Below are 14,071 nucleotides of genomic sequence, written 5' to 3'. Positions count from 1 at the left end.
CAAAGGAGGAGAGAAAAATCAAAAGATAATTCTAGTTTGAATGTCTCCAAGGTTATAAATGTGTTAAAGGGATATGTAGTCAAGTAGAAAAACATAGATATAAGGTATGTTTGTAACATGTCAAAGAAACAATACTTCGAAATGTGATATGATATAATGGAGAGGGGGCAGGGACAATAAAAATATAGGATTCAAAATTAGAAGGCCTGGCTTCTTGTCTTGGCTGTAACAATTAGGAGAGGCCCCCAAACTCTGAGCCTCAGTTTCAGAAAATGATGATAAAGCCTTCTGTCTTGTATGAATCAGATACACCAATGCATCAGTGCTTTCTGAACAGTAAAAAGCTCTCAAAATGGTCCAGTAATAATTATACTTTCAAAGATAGAGATAAATATCATCTGCTAATACTTTTGTAATATATTAAGAATATATGCACAGTTTCTTTTGCTTAATATTCAGTGAGGTACTGAAAGAGGCATGATGAGGTGGTGAAAAAGGAAATAAAAGATTGTGTGATGTGGATTTGCCAAATTCAGCTGGGCTTTCCTTTGTGAGCATCCATAACTGTCTGTGTATTTAGGACCCATTTCCAGTGTCAGAAGAGGTGGCCTTTCCTGTCATGACACCAGCAGCAATGTCTCAGCTAATGAGGAGAGGTTGTCCCAAAGGACGGATGCCCCTGTACACAGGTTTTGCTTCATATATGGGCAGGCCTCTGATTCAAAAAGGTCTGTTTCATTTTCTAGCTGTTTCTCCTTACTCCCCAGGCTCCAGCCTCATTCAGTCTGGACGTGGAGTCTCTGGGCCTGAAACCTCTGCTGCCACTCCCCTGGGGCCCAAGAGCAGGTGAGGGGTGGGCTGCTGAAAGCCCTCACCCTGAGGGCTCAGCGAAAGTCCACCCAATGCAGCCTGCCCATAAGCGTGGAATGAAAGTGAAGATGCCCAGACTTTAAGTGGCTCTGGGAAGAAGGATGCATCGATTACGTCCTGTGGTGGGGGTAGCAGTCAGTGAGACAGAAATCCTCCCCAAACATGACATTGAAGTCACAGGAGAGGACTATGGCTTCCTATCTAGTTCTGTGATCCTACGCAGAAATCTGCATTTGACCTTTGGCGTTGGCAGTCTCTGTAGCCAAGCTGCATAATAATGAAGAGAAGAGGAATAATTGACTTAGAGATGGAAGAGGCCCGTCATAGCCTTCCTGCTGGTATAGGATCAGCACCGCTCCCCTCTACATGGCATGTGTGAAGCTCAAGTGACATATTATGTGGTCACGTGTCCCACAAGAGATGCACAACTCATGAGGAATTTTCATTTCACCAGTACAAACAAAAAGCCAGCATGGATACCCCATTAGGAGGTTGCAGTTTTTGTGTCAAAACATGTCCCAGTCCAGTGCCAGGCCCACTAGGGAAATTCTGATTGTTCTTTCTCCCAGTCTTCAGAGGTGCCTCATACTCTCCTTGGTCTGGTATGCTGTATAAGCCATCCCTCTTATCTATTTCTATAATGGATAGAAAATATATGCAATAATAGATTTTTCTGTCTTTTTCTAAAGCACTCTTGAAGAATGATTGCTTATAATGAAAGCTTTGTCATAGGTGACATTGTTATAATTTAGGGTTGTCAAATGATGTGAGAAATTGTTTCTTTGGTCTTATAGTTTCTCATTGCAAGCAAAGCATTTATTGTAGATAAAAATGTTTTATTGGGAGATTTTATCCCAAATGCATGTTTTAAAAATGTATGAACTGTTCTTCCCTGTCTGCCTGACTTTCATTCTTGGCTATTGGTTGAATGTATGGGTGCCATGCTCTTTATTTACATTTTATTCATATCTGTGGGATATGTCCATTGTTCTACCTACTGTTTCTCTTAATACAGTATGATTAGATTCTCCCTGACATCTCTTTCCCCCCTTTTATTTTTCTATATATAGTTACACTTCTCGTTGACCTGCAGCCTGGAGGTGGCGTATTTGAGTTCTGCTTTTTTTTTAATTAATTTTTTATTGAAGGATAATTACTTTACAGAATTTTGCTGTTTTCTGTCAAACCTCAACATGAATCAGCCATAGGTATACATATATCCCCTCCCTTTTGAAACTCCCTCCCACCTCCCTCCCCATCCTACCCCTCTAGGTTAATACAGAGCCCCTGTTTGAATTTCCTCAGCCAAACAGCAAATTTCTGTTGGCTATCTCTTTTACATATGGCAATGTAAGTTTCTATGTTACTTGACTTCTGCTTTTGTTTTGCTGAGGACAGGGAGAGCAGAGTTCTGGGAGGTGACACTAGCCTTTGAGATTGGGGCGTCCATCTGTGATCATTGTCTTCTGCGATGTTGTTGGTAGTCTAGTTTTAGAACTCACTCCACATGGGAGTGTGCTATCCATATTTGGGGATGGGAAACTGAAGATTCCTGAATTCCCCAGTTTCGGGGTGGACCTTCTGAAATTTCACTTTTGACAGAGGCAATGAGACCTAATAACTTGTTTCTCCTAACGCCTTCCGTTTCCTCCAGCATCTTTGCCTGTTTCCCGCTCAGAAGAGAAACTCAAAGAAGACAAGGAAACCTCTTAAGTTTTGGCTGCTGACTTACTGATCACTGGTGGGGAGAAGGTAAAGGAGAGGAGGAAAAGGACAGGACAGGAAGCAGGCCAGTGGAATGCTCACTGAATCTCCATTTCTTTTTGTAGAAAACATGCCCCAGTGTCACTATCTTCCCATCTTTACCCCTCAGCCTATGTTTTCCACCAGAGAGCTCGTGAAATGGCAAGTCCTGACAGTGTTTCTACTTCTGGAGATCCGTCCTTAGGACAGAGAAGGTCTTGTGTTTTTATAGGGTTGTGTACATATTTTCCAAGCTGGTCCACTCACCCCTCATTGTCTCTTCTTCATCCTCCAAAGTAAATCAAACTCCTAATGATGAGAAACAACTAGTACTACCTAAGTAGCCTAGGGACAAGGAAGGAATGGGCTTTGTCCTAAAACCACAGAAAAGGGGGAACCAGTGACTTCATTCTTAGGAAACAGATCTGAAGGAAGACTGAGTGGACAGGAATGTTGAAACACATCCTCCCCCCCACTTTGGAGGATGGAGGGTGGTCCTGTGACCTAGCACTAGGTCATCTTGAGCTGAAGTTCCCACAAGTAGTCAACAGAGACACCAGCGATCTGGCTCTTTTATTCCTCTCCAGCAGTCTCTGTTCATCTCAGCATCTGCCTTCTGGCAACTGCGTGAGCGACTGTGTGCCATGCTATACAGTGCCTCCTCCATCCCCATCTTGTGGTGCCCTCTGTAGTTGAAAATATCTTTAACTGACTCATCTTTCATTCTTCTTCTATCCTCCCTGAACACACACTACAACTTTGCCAGGTATTCCTTCCCCACAGCTCCATCTTTGTGAGCAGCTAGCGTCCGGCACCATCATCCCCCGCCCCCACCCTCACCCCCCAACCCCTGATACAGACAAGACTGCTATAGAGATCTATGATCTCATTTGACCTGTCTGACATGTTCCTATTATATCATTACATGTCACACTCTCCTTATCCTTCATATTCTAACCATCTTTACTTCTGTCTCTGTCTTCTACTAGATGTGACCCCTTGAAGCAGGAATTTCGCTGTATTAGAGCCTGATGCCTCCACATAGTAGGTTAAAGAATACACTAATTAAATGAATGGAAATTAAAATGAGCTAAGAATCAAAACAAACTTTGGAATCCTTCTACCAGTGGAGGAACTAAGAGTAAATTATCTACTGTGGAATTTCTGGCCACTTGTTCTGTCACTGTAATGGAGTGCTTTCAATAAGTACAGGCATTTTTCACGGGCAGCCTGATCTCCATTCCCCAATAAATAAAGAATATGAGAAGTCAATATTTTCAAGGGAAAAAAACTGGTGTAGTTCCACACTTTGAGTAATAATATCTGCTCTCTGTGGTCCATTTTTCTTTTTCCCTCTTACATGATTGTAAATGGTCTTGAATTATCTTTGATCCTCTCTTTCAGTGGATGGCCATTGAAAGGGAAAAAAAAAGGCCAGTAATTGACGGGAAATAAAAATTTTAATATGTAAATAAAGTATAGCTTTCTCACAAAGAAATGGAGGTAAAGAGGTTTAATTTTTAAACCTGTTTGCTTATCCTAAATTCAATAGGTTATTGCCAAACCTTCCCTTTTAAAAGACATGTCATCTAATAACATCTAATGTTAATACCTTTTATTTGTTCAGAGTACATAAAACACCACTAGTAATTACCACCAGAAGTTTTATGAATGTGGTTGGCTTGCTTACAGAAATTAAGCTTTGGATCCTCCCATACCTATTCTGGTCTAATAAGACTGCCTAAAATGCATTTCAGGGAATTCTTGGGCAGAATCACTTTCTAAGAAATCAAAATAAGGAAAGAGTTCAGAGGTATTTTTGTTTCATTTCACTTGAAAGATTTAGCTGCATGCTTAACATATGCATTTATTACATTTGATTTGAATGTGTGATATTTGAGAAAAATGCCATTAAAACAATTTACTAAAGACCCTTTATACAGAAGAAAAAATACAGATACAGCAGCTGACAATTATTTATAAAATGTTTGTGCTGCTGACTTGGGAATTTACTATAGTGAATGGATGAAATACAGCTGGGTATGAGAGCAATTTAAAAGGGAATAAAAGGAAATTAAAATACTAGAGTAGGCAGAATGATCCCCCCTCCCTGAGAGAGATGTCCACATCCTAATCATCAGAATCTGTTTTATTACATGTTAAAATTAAGGAGTTAGGTTTGTAGATGGAATTAAGGCTGCTAATCATCTGACTTTAAAGAGGTTGTCATATTTTATTCATATGGGCCCAATGAACTCAGAAGGGTCCTTAAAGATGGAAGAAGGGATAGAAGTGGAGGTCAGAGTTAGAGAGATTTGAAGATGCTAAGCTCCTGGATTGGAAGATGAAGGGACCCCAAGTCAAGGAATGCAGGCAGCCTCCAAGCTAGAGTAGGTCAGGAAATGGATTCTCCCCCAGAACCACCAGAAAAAAACATAGTCCTTTCAATACCTAGATTTTAGCCTAGTGAGAATTCCAACAGTAGAGAGACAGAAAATCAGCCAAGATGGCAGTGGTCAGGCTCTCTCATCCCATGGCCTCTCGCTCTTGCCCCACGTTTTGTAAATAATTATGTAACAGCTGAGATCACTTATAGCACTGAGCATGCGCGTCATGAGGTGATCGCTTGGCCATGGGCTACTTTTATTATATAAGCTCCACCTCAAAAGCCCTTGGGGCTATGTTATATGATGTTATAGCTGCTTCGTCAGGCAGGAGAGAATAAACAAGTCTGCAGTTCAGTCTTCTTAGCTCATGTCTTGTCTACCATGCATTCAACAAATAGTGTGTTCAGTGAGATACAGAGAAACAGGGCTCTGTGAGCAGGATCAGCAATACATCAACTTACCAGACTGTAATACATTTGTAGTGTTTGGGATAATTTGTTACAGTTGTAATAGAAAATTAATACAGGTACATTCATACAATACCATACAGTCTTCAGAAATAATAAAGAGAATACCTAATGATGTGGAAAGTATTCATGGTATACTTTTAGGACAGAAAAGCAGATGAGGAAACACCATGCAGAGCAAAATTTTAAAAAGTTTACTTGTTTAGATAAACTTTGAAAGACACACTGTAAAATGTTATCATTGTTCTTCATGGATGCTGGAATTTTCCCCCTTATTTCCTGCATTTGCTAGGTTTCTTTCGTAATCAGAAAATAAAATGTTGAAAATGATTGCTCTTAAAACCTGAGACAGACTGTTAGCAGCATTTTATCTCCTTTCAAAATATTTTTAAGAAAGGAGATTTTAATTCTCTTTAAATGGTAAACTCCTGTAGGTTAGCTTTTGCTTCACTGAATTTCTGCATGTCAAACATATTTTAAAACATAAACAGAGTTAATGTAATGTCTACCTACCTGATTTATTTTTGGATTTTTTTTTTTAACAAACTAAAGTTTGAAACCTGGGCCTTGTGAAATTATTTTTGGCATGCCAAGACTAATCTATGAATATTACATTAATGGTACCAGGATTAATTGAAATAACCAGATAGCACCTGCATAGTGACTAAAATCTCAGGTGAATGAACTTCATGAACTTTATGTATGAACATCAGTTGGATAATCCCTTTTCTCTTTCCAGATTCACTACTGCACCCATCATGTTTAAAAACAAGTCACTGCCTTTCCTTCATGCGCCGTGTGTTTGATTTTCATTAGTGGTGGGTTTTATGACTGCTCTTTATATCTGTAGAGAACATAAAGGAAATTAAACTTCCATAAGTTGGATAAAATGCTCAGTGTTTAGTCAAATGCTTTATTTGATGTCAAGTGCAGTTTTAATATCTATTATTTATCTTTTGTAGATAAATAAAACTGTTAAACTTTAGTATAAACTGGTCAGGTTCCAAGTTGGTACAGAATGTAAAGATTTAGTGTGTGTATAGTTGCTCAGTCATGTCCGACTCTTTGTAACCCTTTGGACTTGCCAGGCTCTTCTGTTCATTGGATTTTTCAGGCCAGAATATTGGAATGGGTTACCATTTTCCCTCCTCCAGGGGATCTTCCCCACCCAGGGATTGAACCTGCATCTCCCATGTCTCTTGAATTGCAGGTGGATTCTTCTGAACTCTCAGGAAAATCCTGGGGGGTAACAGACCCTGGCTACCAATAGAGGGGGCTCCAGCACCAGGCCTGCCTGGGTCAAATGAGGGCTTTAGTTCTCATTCTCTTGGGGCTCCTAGCAAGGTACTTCATCTTCATGAGCCTTGTTGTAAAATAAAAAGTGACTATCCTGATCTCCTAGTGTTGTCAGAAGTAAAGGAAATAAATGCCTTTTCCATGTGTAAATAATCAGTAAATGGTGGCTATCATTATCTGAATGCCCTTTTTATCAAATTGTTACTTTACACAACTTAGGAAAATTCAGTATCTACTTGTGTTTGCATTCTCTGCCATTACTTCAAGGAATGTTTCCTTACTAAGTGTGATAAAGTAATACATATGTGTCAAGAAACCGTGGCTGTATGAAAAGCTGTCAGAAGTGACAGAAACATCTATTTGATCTCCATATGTATGATAGTTTTCTATCACCTCATTTGAATGAGAATATGAACCTGCACCCAGTTTATCCAAACTGGCTTTATAAGGGGGATGTGACAGAGAATTAAAAAAAGACCAGGGTGCTTTTCAGGTACAAGTTACAAAGGAAAGCAAAGTGGTACATGGTTTTGTCCTCAGAGCTCTCCTAGGGAAACAGTGGGAGTCCTGGAGCTCTTATTCTTTTAGATAAATGTGCAAAAAGCAGAAGGCATGGGGGGATTTAGTTCTTGGTGGATGGGTATGGGAGTTATAACTTGAAAATGAAATGAAAACAGAAGCGCCTTGCTGGCACTTGCCTTCTCCAATCAAAGTGCTTAATAAGGATCACTATTATGGATTTTTATATATAGGTTGAACCCAAACCTGGGTGTTACTTTTTGAAATAGTAACCATGCCAAAGCCTCAAATACTATTCAATAACAAATCCCAAAGCATAAAACAGGGACTTAAAACTGGTTTTTCCCAAAATGCTAAATATGACTTAAATAGCCAGATTAGTCATGTTAAAATGGGGAATAAAAGATACATTCTTAAATCATATTTAATCAAATGAAATACCTATGGTTTGCTGATTTGCTTTACTCCTTCTTGGAATAAGTTATTTACTAGCCTGCATATGGAGATTGTGGGGGACCTTGGGATGCTCTTGAAATATATTTGAATTGTCAATTCTGTGTTAAATGTAGATATAAAATAATATTTCATATGATTAAGAAAATTTATAAGTTTTCACAATCATTGTTTTAACACAGAAATCTGTTTATTAAACCCAACAAAACAGAAAATTATACCAGCCCTCAATATTTTAAATTTTCAATTAAATAAGCAAATTCTAAATCCACACCTTAAAAGATGTTTGTGCATCTATGTATTTCCAAAATACTCATATTTCAATAAGATTTTCACATTATATTCACCAACAGTATCACAAAAGGTTTTTTTTTGTTTTGTTTTTTTGTTTACATAACTGTAAGGAACCATAATTCTAGAAACACTAGAAGAAAAAAGCATAGCAATGTCCACAGTTACAAGAAAAAGTGCACATTACTTGGTCACAACCACAGTCATTACTTGAAAAACTATATGTAACAAGTAGTTAAGAAATGTCACTGATGCCTTAAACTTATCAAAACCCAAATGACATAAATTTTACATGAAATAAGGCAAATTCAGGAATGCACAAAGAATCTGTAATCCAACCAAAGCTAAACAACAGAAAAAGTGTACAAGAAGCGTAAACGGATGTACTCCTCCCTAAATATTTTAAAAATAGGCTTGCCTCAGTGCACAAAGAGAACACCATTCATGTGTATCCAACACTATAAAATAAGAAGGGTCAAGTATGGGAGAGAGGAGGAGGGGACAGTTCATTGTAAGTTGCGGCTGTATCCACTGAGAGTTCTTTACATCATTTTTACCTACAAGTGTAAATCATACAAATCGTTTCAGGAGAGGTAATGTCTCTTTTTGGAAACTATTCCTGAAAGAGAAAAGAAAGCAACACACAAGAGTGCAAATTTTCAGATTGTCACTTGCAACCTCTTTAACATTCAGTCATCAACATCCAAGGGCTGCTAGAAGGATGCCTGTAAGACAGCAGCGGCAATCCGGGGAGAGCAGCTGTAAGAAATCAAGGTGTGATTTTTTTTTTTCAATGATATGTCTCTTTTGAATATTAAAAAAATTCTGTGGTGAAACCGCTATGGTAAAGCTGCAGTGCTGAGTGGGATGCTTGAGAGGAGCGTGAGTGCAGAAATGCAAGCTTCTCTTGGAAGTAGTTCCTGATGTGACGATTTAAAGAACATAGGTAAGGGTACCGTTTTTTTTTTTTCCCCCAGCATCAAGTGTTATTTTTGTAGAAAGAATTTGGAAAGAGGAGAAGGCAAAGGGATGTGGAAAAGGTACTTACAGTAGTTTCTCAAAACAGTTTTCTTTTAGGACCTATGAAAAAGTTACCAAAGTAAAAATGACAATTCTGAATGAAAAACAAGTTTTCTTTTTATAAAAATTACATTTTTTTTTTAAAATACAAGATCCTTTTCATTGCTATATCCTGTAGCAACAAGAAATTTTGGCTTTTATTTATTTATTTATTTTCCCAGATACTGCAGCTTTCAGTCCAGTAAGTCAGTAGCAAATTCCACTAATATTTCAGCTGGACTTTGAACTATTTTTTATACCACAAGCTTCTTCTGTTTTATCCTTGCGTTAGGAATACACAGCCTCTTTTTTTTTTTTTTGCCCCAGATATTTTTGTGGGCACACCAAAACAAAAAGCAGTAGGCTGGACACATTAACGTATCTCAAGTACTTCAGAGGCCAGGGTTCCTTTGAAGCACCGAAACACATCACTTTATGGATCAAGGACAATGTGGCATAATGGAAGTATTTCTCTTAAGACTGTGCAGTTAAGACCAGACGCATCTCTGCTGGGAAATCAAAATGTCATTAGTGGAAACTGCAAATTTAGACCTCAGTGAAGAGGGTCGTTGTCGGACTCAGTTCTGTTGTAAAATAAGATTTTCCAGTTCATCTGCAGAACGCAGTAAAAATGCGGCGGATTCTCGATATCCCGCAACCAGCTGTCTCACTGCGTTGATTTCAGTTGGACTCAGCTGAGGTCTGGAGCTTGAACTGCTAGATGATCCTGAGCTGGTTGCCAACTGCCTCTTCATGCTGAGATCAGTGGGTCCTGGAAAACAATCAGCACAGATGAGACACAAATAAGTTTCTTCCTAGTATCTTGAACATGAGCACAAAATAAATTAGTTGATTTAATTCAGCTATTCTTTCATGAGAAGCTACTGATACCCTTAATCAAATAAATACACCTGCTCTCAGAAAGATAGCTTGCCTGGAGAATCCCAGGGACAGAGGGCCTGGTGGGCTGCCGTCTATGGGGTTGCACAGAGTCGGACATGACTGAAGTGATGTAGGAGTAGCAGCAGAAAGATAGACAAGTGACATGATGGGAAAAGAACAGCTAGGTTTTTTTAGACTCTGGTCCAACCACTCTGGTGGTTGCTTCTTACTGTAGAAAGACACTGAAGACCTTAATATTTAAGTTTTCCAAAAAGTACATATTAAATCCATCTTCAACGCATAGGAATTTCTCTAGACTAGTGGAAAATGATGGGAACCATGAACACGTTTTATGTGCTACATTTGTTAACAAAGCATTTGGACCTGACCAATTCAGAAGTGAGCAGAGCCTACATGATGAGGCTAATGACCCCAGATTACAAACTTCACAACCTAGAACAGAGGAAAGTGAGGGCCCCAGGAGTTCAAGGATACATTTAGAGGTCAATAACTTATAAGTGGCACAACAGGGAAATGAGTTGGGTATTTTTTTTGTTTGTTTCAGGCCAATGCTTTGTATACCAGGCTGACTACACTGAAGTTTAGATGTGTATCGCTTTAGAAGTGTATTTTATATATATGATTAGCATAAACAAGACTTGGAATGCTGCTTTAGGTATTGTTAAATACCTGAAGGGGAGAGTGGGATGAATTGAGAGAGTAGCACAGACATATATACACTACCATGTGTAAAATAGATAGCTAGTGGGAAGCTGTTGTATAACACAAGGGGCTCAGCCAAGTGCTCTGTGATGACCTAGAAAGGTGAGAGTGGGAAGGGGAGGAAGAGATATGTATACGTGTAGCTGATTCCCTTTGTTGTCCGGCAGAAAGTAACAACAGTGTAAAGCAATCATACTCCAATAAAAACTCCAGTATTTATTTGCATAAAATAATCATACGCTCGTATCACCGACTGGATGGACATGAGTTTGAGCAAGCTCCAGGAGTTGGTGATGGCCAGGGAAGCCTGGAGTGCTGCAGTCCATGGGGTCGCAGAGAGTCGGACACGACTGAGCGACTGAACTGAATGATGTTAAGTCTACTTTTTGATGACATTTTAGAAATTTTTACTGAAAAATAGTGATTTAAAACTCAATTATTTATGTTTTATATGATTATTATTCTTGCCTGGAAAATTCCATGGACAGCAGAGCCTGGTGGGCTACAACTTCATGGGGCTGCAAAGAGTCAGACGTGAGTGAGCAACTGAGAGTGCACACATATACCTAGGAGTTCATTTTTATATTCTTACCTTTCATGAAGCAATTATTATAATTATTAAATTTACAGTAATAAACTTAAAATCCTTGAAAAATATTCTTAAGCACATAAGTAAAGGCATGCTCCAAAACTGTAGTGATTCTAGAACTTGAAAGTATTTTAACAGAATTTTTTCCTAACCATATTTTAATTTTTCAGATAGTAAGATTCATTTCCTAAACTAAAATGAGGGGTGTTATTTCATCCTTCTAGTTCTCTAAGGCATAATGAAGACAAGTCAAGATCCATCCCCCTCCACCCTCTCTCCCAAAGGGAGAAAAGGACTTCTGTCAGCCAGGAGGCAAATGTCCCATAAGAGGCGAATAGCTTCACTGGGAATTTAATTAGGACAGAGACAAGAGAGGCACTCAAGAACTCTGACACCTGAGAGAAACGTCTCTCCACTTCTGCCATGGCCTTTCAAAGCTTTGATTTTTTAGTGGGAGTTGGCTGCCATTTGTTCTCCTGTTCATAGAATCATGACACAGATAGAACAGCTGAAAGGGAGAGGCAGGGATGCCATGCTTGCAAACAGGAATACTGAACGAGCAAATCATTAATAGCTACTGTTTGGGAAATTCTTAGTAGATTAAGAAAGCATCATGACATAAGATGAGTTTGGGTCTCTGAGTGAACCAACTTTAAATTTTACTTTTTCCTTTACATTCGAGAATCCTAGTACAAATATTTATTTAAAGTATAGTTGATCTACCATGCTTTCATTTCTGTTGCACCGTAAAATGATTCAGTTATATATATATTAGGTTTTCCCTGGTGGGTCAGATGGTAAGGAATCTACCTGAAGACCTGGGTTTGATTCCTGGATCTGGAAGATCCCCTGGAGAAGGCAGTGGCTACCCACTCCACTGTTATTGCCTGGAGAATTCCATGGATAGGGGAGCCTGGCGGGCTACAGTCCATGAGGTTGCAAAGAGTTGGACACGACTAAGCAACTAAGACTTTCATAAGTATGTACATACATACACATATTTTTCACATTCTTTTCCATTATGGTTTATCACAGGATATTTAATATAGTTTCCTGTGCTATATAGTGGGACCTTGTTGTCTACTCATTCTATACATAACAGTTTGCATCTGCTAATCCTAAACTTCCAATTCATCCTCCCCACTGGCAACCACAAGTCTGTTCTCTGCCTAGTACAAATCTTTATGGAAGAAAATTAAACGGATTTTCCTCCCAGTTATGTAGATACCCAGTATCCGACTGACTGACTGTCATTATTTTATAAGAAGGTGTAACATTTTGTGATTTTGCTGCCAAGATGCTGACTGACATCTCGAACTGGAATTAAGAGAGGGTGGGGCAAGGGAGGTTGTGATTTCATTCTAATATTGCAGTTTATGGATAACTCCGCACCTCTGGCTCAAAGGTCTACTCTCACAAACTACAACATGGCTTTCATTTTCTTTCAGATCATTAGTAACACTGGCAAACTCTAGATGGCTCAGCAATTGAGAAGCCATTCACAGCTCTACTTTTCATTTTGGAAGAATGTTGATTTCATTATCTTTGGTTTTTTCGGATCTACAGGATTACGACTGAGAATATAAATCAAAAGTACAAGGAATTCTTTATGTGACTGTTGATTATTAAAATCTTCAACCTTATGAGGTTGGTTAGTGAAGCAAAAAAAGAAGAAAATATTCACAAATGAATAAATTATTTAGTGACTACTCAAACAGCCCTTCCCCATTTTTCACTAATATTCATTTCTGCCTCATTGAGTCAATGTCATACTTGAGTGGTTTGGCTTAACCCAAACAATATCATGTAATTAGAATGCATGTCGAGTGTAAAGCAAAATTTAAAAATTTATGAAGATACTGAATTTAAAGAAGTCGAAAACATCCTTGGTGACCTGATCAAATTACAGACAAGGCCACTGAAAAGTGTGCTTCTAGAAAAGCAGAAGCAGTTAATAAGAAAATGAGAAAGGAAAATGTCCCACTAGATGCTTCAAGAGAAAATAATTTGAATATCAAATGTTAAGGCATACATTTAGGAAATGTTCAAGGTCAATTTTCTTTTTGCAGTTCATAACACTTTTTTTCCTATTGTTATTTTTTATTCATTTAAAAAAAAACTTTTATTTTGAATAACCAATTAACAATGTTGTGACAGTTTCATGTGAAGAGCTTAAGGACTCAGTCATACGTATATATGTGTCTATTCTTTCCCAAACTCCCCTCCCATCCAGGCTGCCACATAACATTGAGCAGAGTTCCATGTGATATACAGTAGGTCCTTGTTGGTTATCCGCTTTAAATACAGCAGTGTAGTGCAGCTGACCCTTGAACACATGGGAGTTAAGGGTGCCCACCCTGTGCCATGGTTGAAAATCTCCATGGAACTTCAAATGTGCCTTCTGTGTCTCTGGCTGCTCTGCCTGTGTGGAGTCAATTAACTGCAAATAATCTGCGTACATGCATGATAAGTCACTTCAGTGTAGTGTCCGACTCTTTGTGACCCTGTGGACTGTAGCCCACCAAGCTCCTCTGTCCATGGGATTCTTCAGCAAGAACACTGGAGTGGGTTGCCATGCCCTCCTCCAGGGGATCTTTCTGACCCAGGGATTAAATCCATGTCTCTTATGGATTGGCAGGTGGTTTCCTTACTACTAGCACCACTTGGGAAGCCCTGCAAATAGTGTAGGACTGTAGTATTTGATATTGGGGGGAAAAAAAAAAACTGTGTAAGAGGATGCACACGGTTCAAATCCCATATTATTCAAGGTCAACTGTATGTAGTATTTTAAC

At 38.8% G+C, this 14,071-nt stretch overlaps 1 protein-coding gene across 7 annotated transcripts in view; it reads right to left on the bottom strand.

Moving 5' to 3' along the window:
* Window positions 1-7,906: 7,906 nt before the first annotated feature.
* The window catches only part of NOL4 (nucleolar protein 4), a 449,173-nt gene continuing 443,008 nt past the window's right edge, over window positions 7,907-14,071 (bottom strand). For 4 of the 7 annotated variants that reach the window (XM_043444303.1, XM_043444304.1, XM_043444305.1 and 1 more), the window contains one exon: window positions 9,264-9,857. In XM_043444303.1, coding sequence (XP_043300238.1) covers window positions 9,664-9,857 — 194 coding nt within the window. In that variant the 3' untranslated portion in view covers window positions 9,264-9,663. Of the gene's footprint in view, window positions 9,858-14,071 lie in introns of all 7 variants that reach the window. The other 3 variants (XM_043444301.1, XM_043444307.1, XM_043444302.1) reach the window with 1 other exon arrangement.

Source organism: Cervus canadensis, chromosome 23 (genome assembly GCF_019320065.1).
Source record: "Cervus canadensis isolate Bull #8, Minnesota chromosome 23, ASM1932006v1, whole genome shotgun sequence".
NCBI classification, from domain to species: domain Eukaryota; kingdom Metazoa; phylum Chordata; class Mammalia; order Artiodactyla; family Cervidae; genus Cervus; species Cervus canadensis.
The sequence above is the reverse complement of the archived record's forward strand: the minus strand, read 5'-3'. Positions and strand labels throughout refer to the sequence as shown.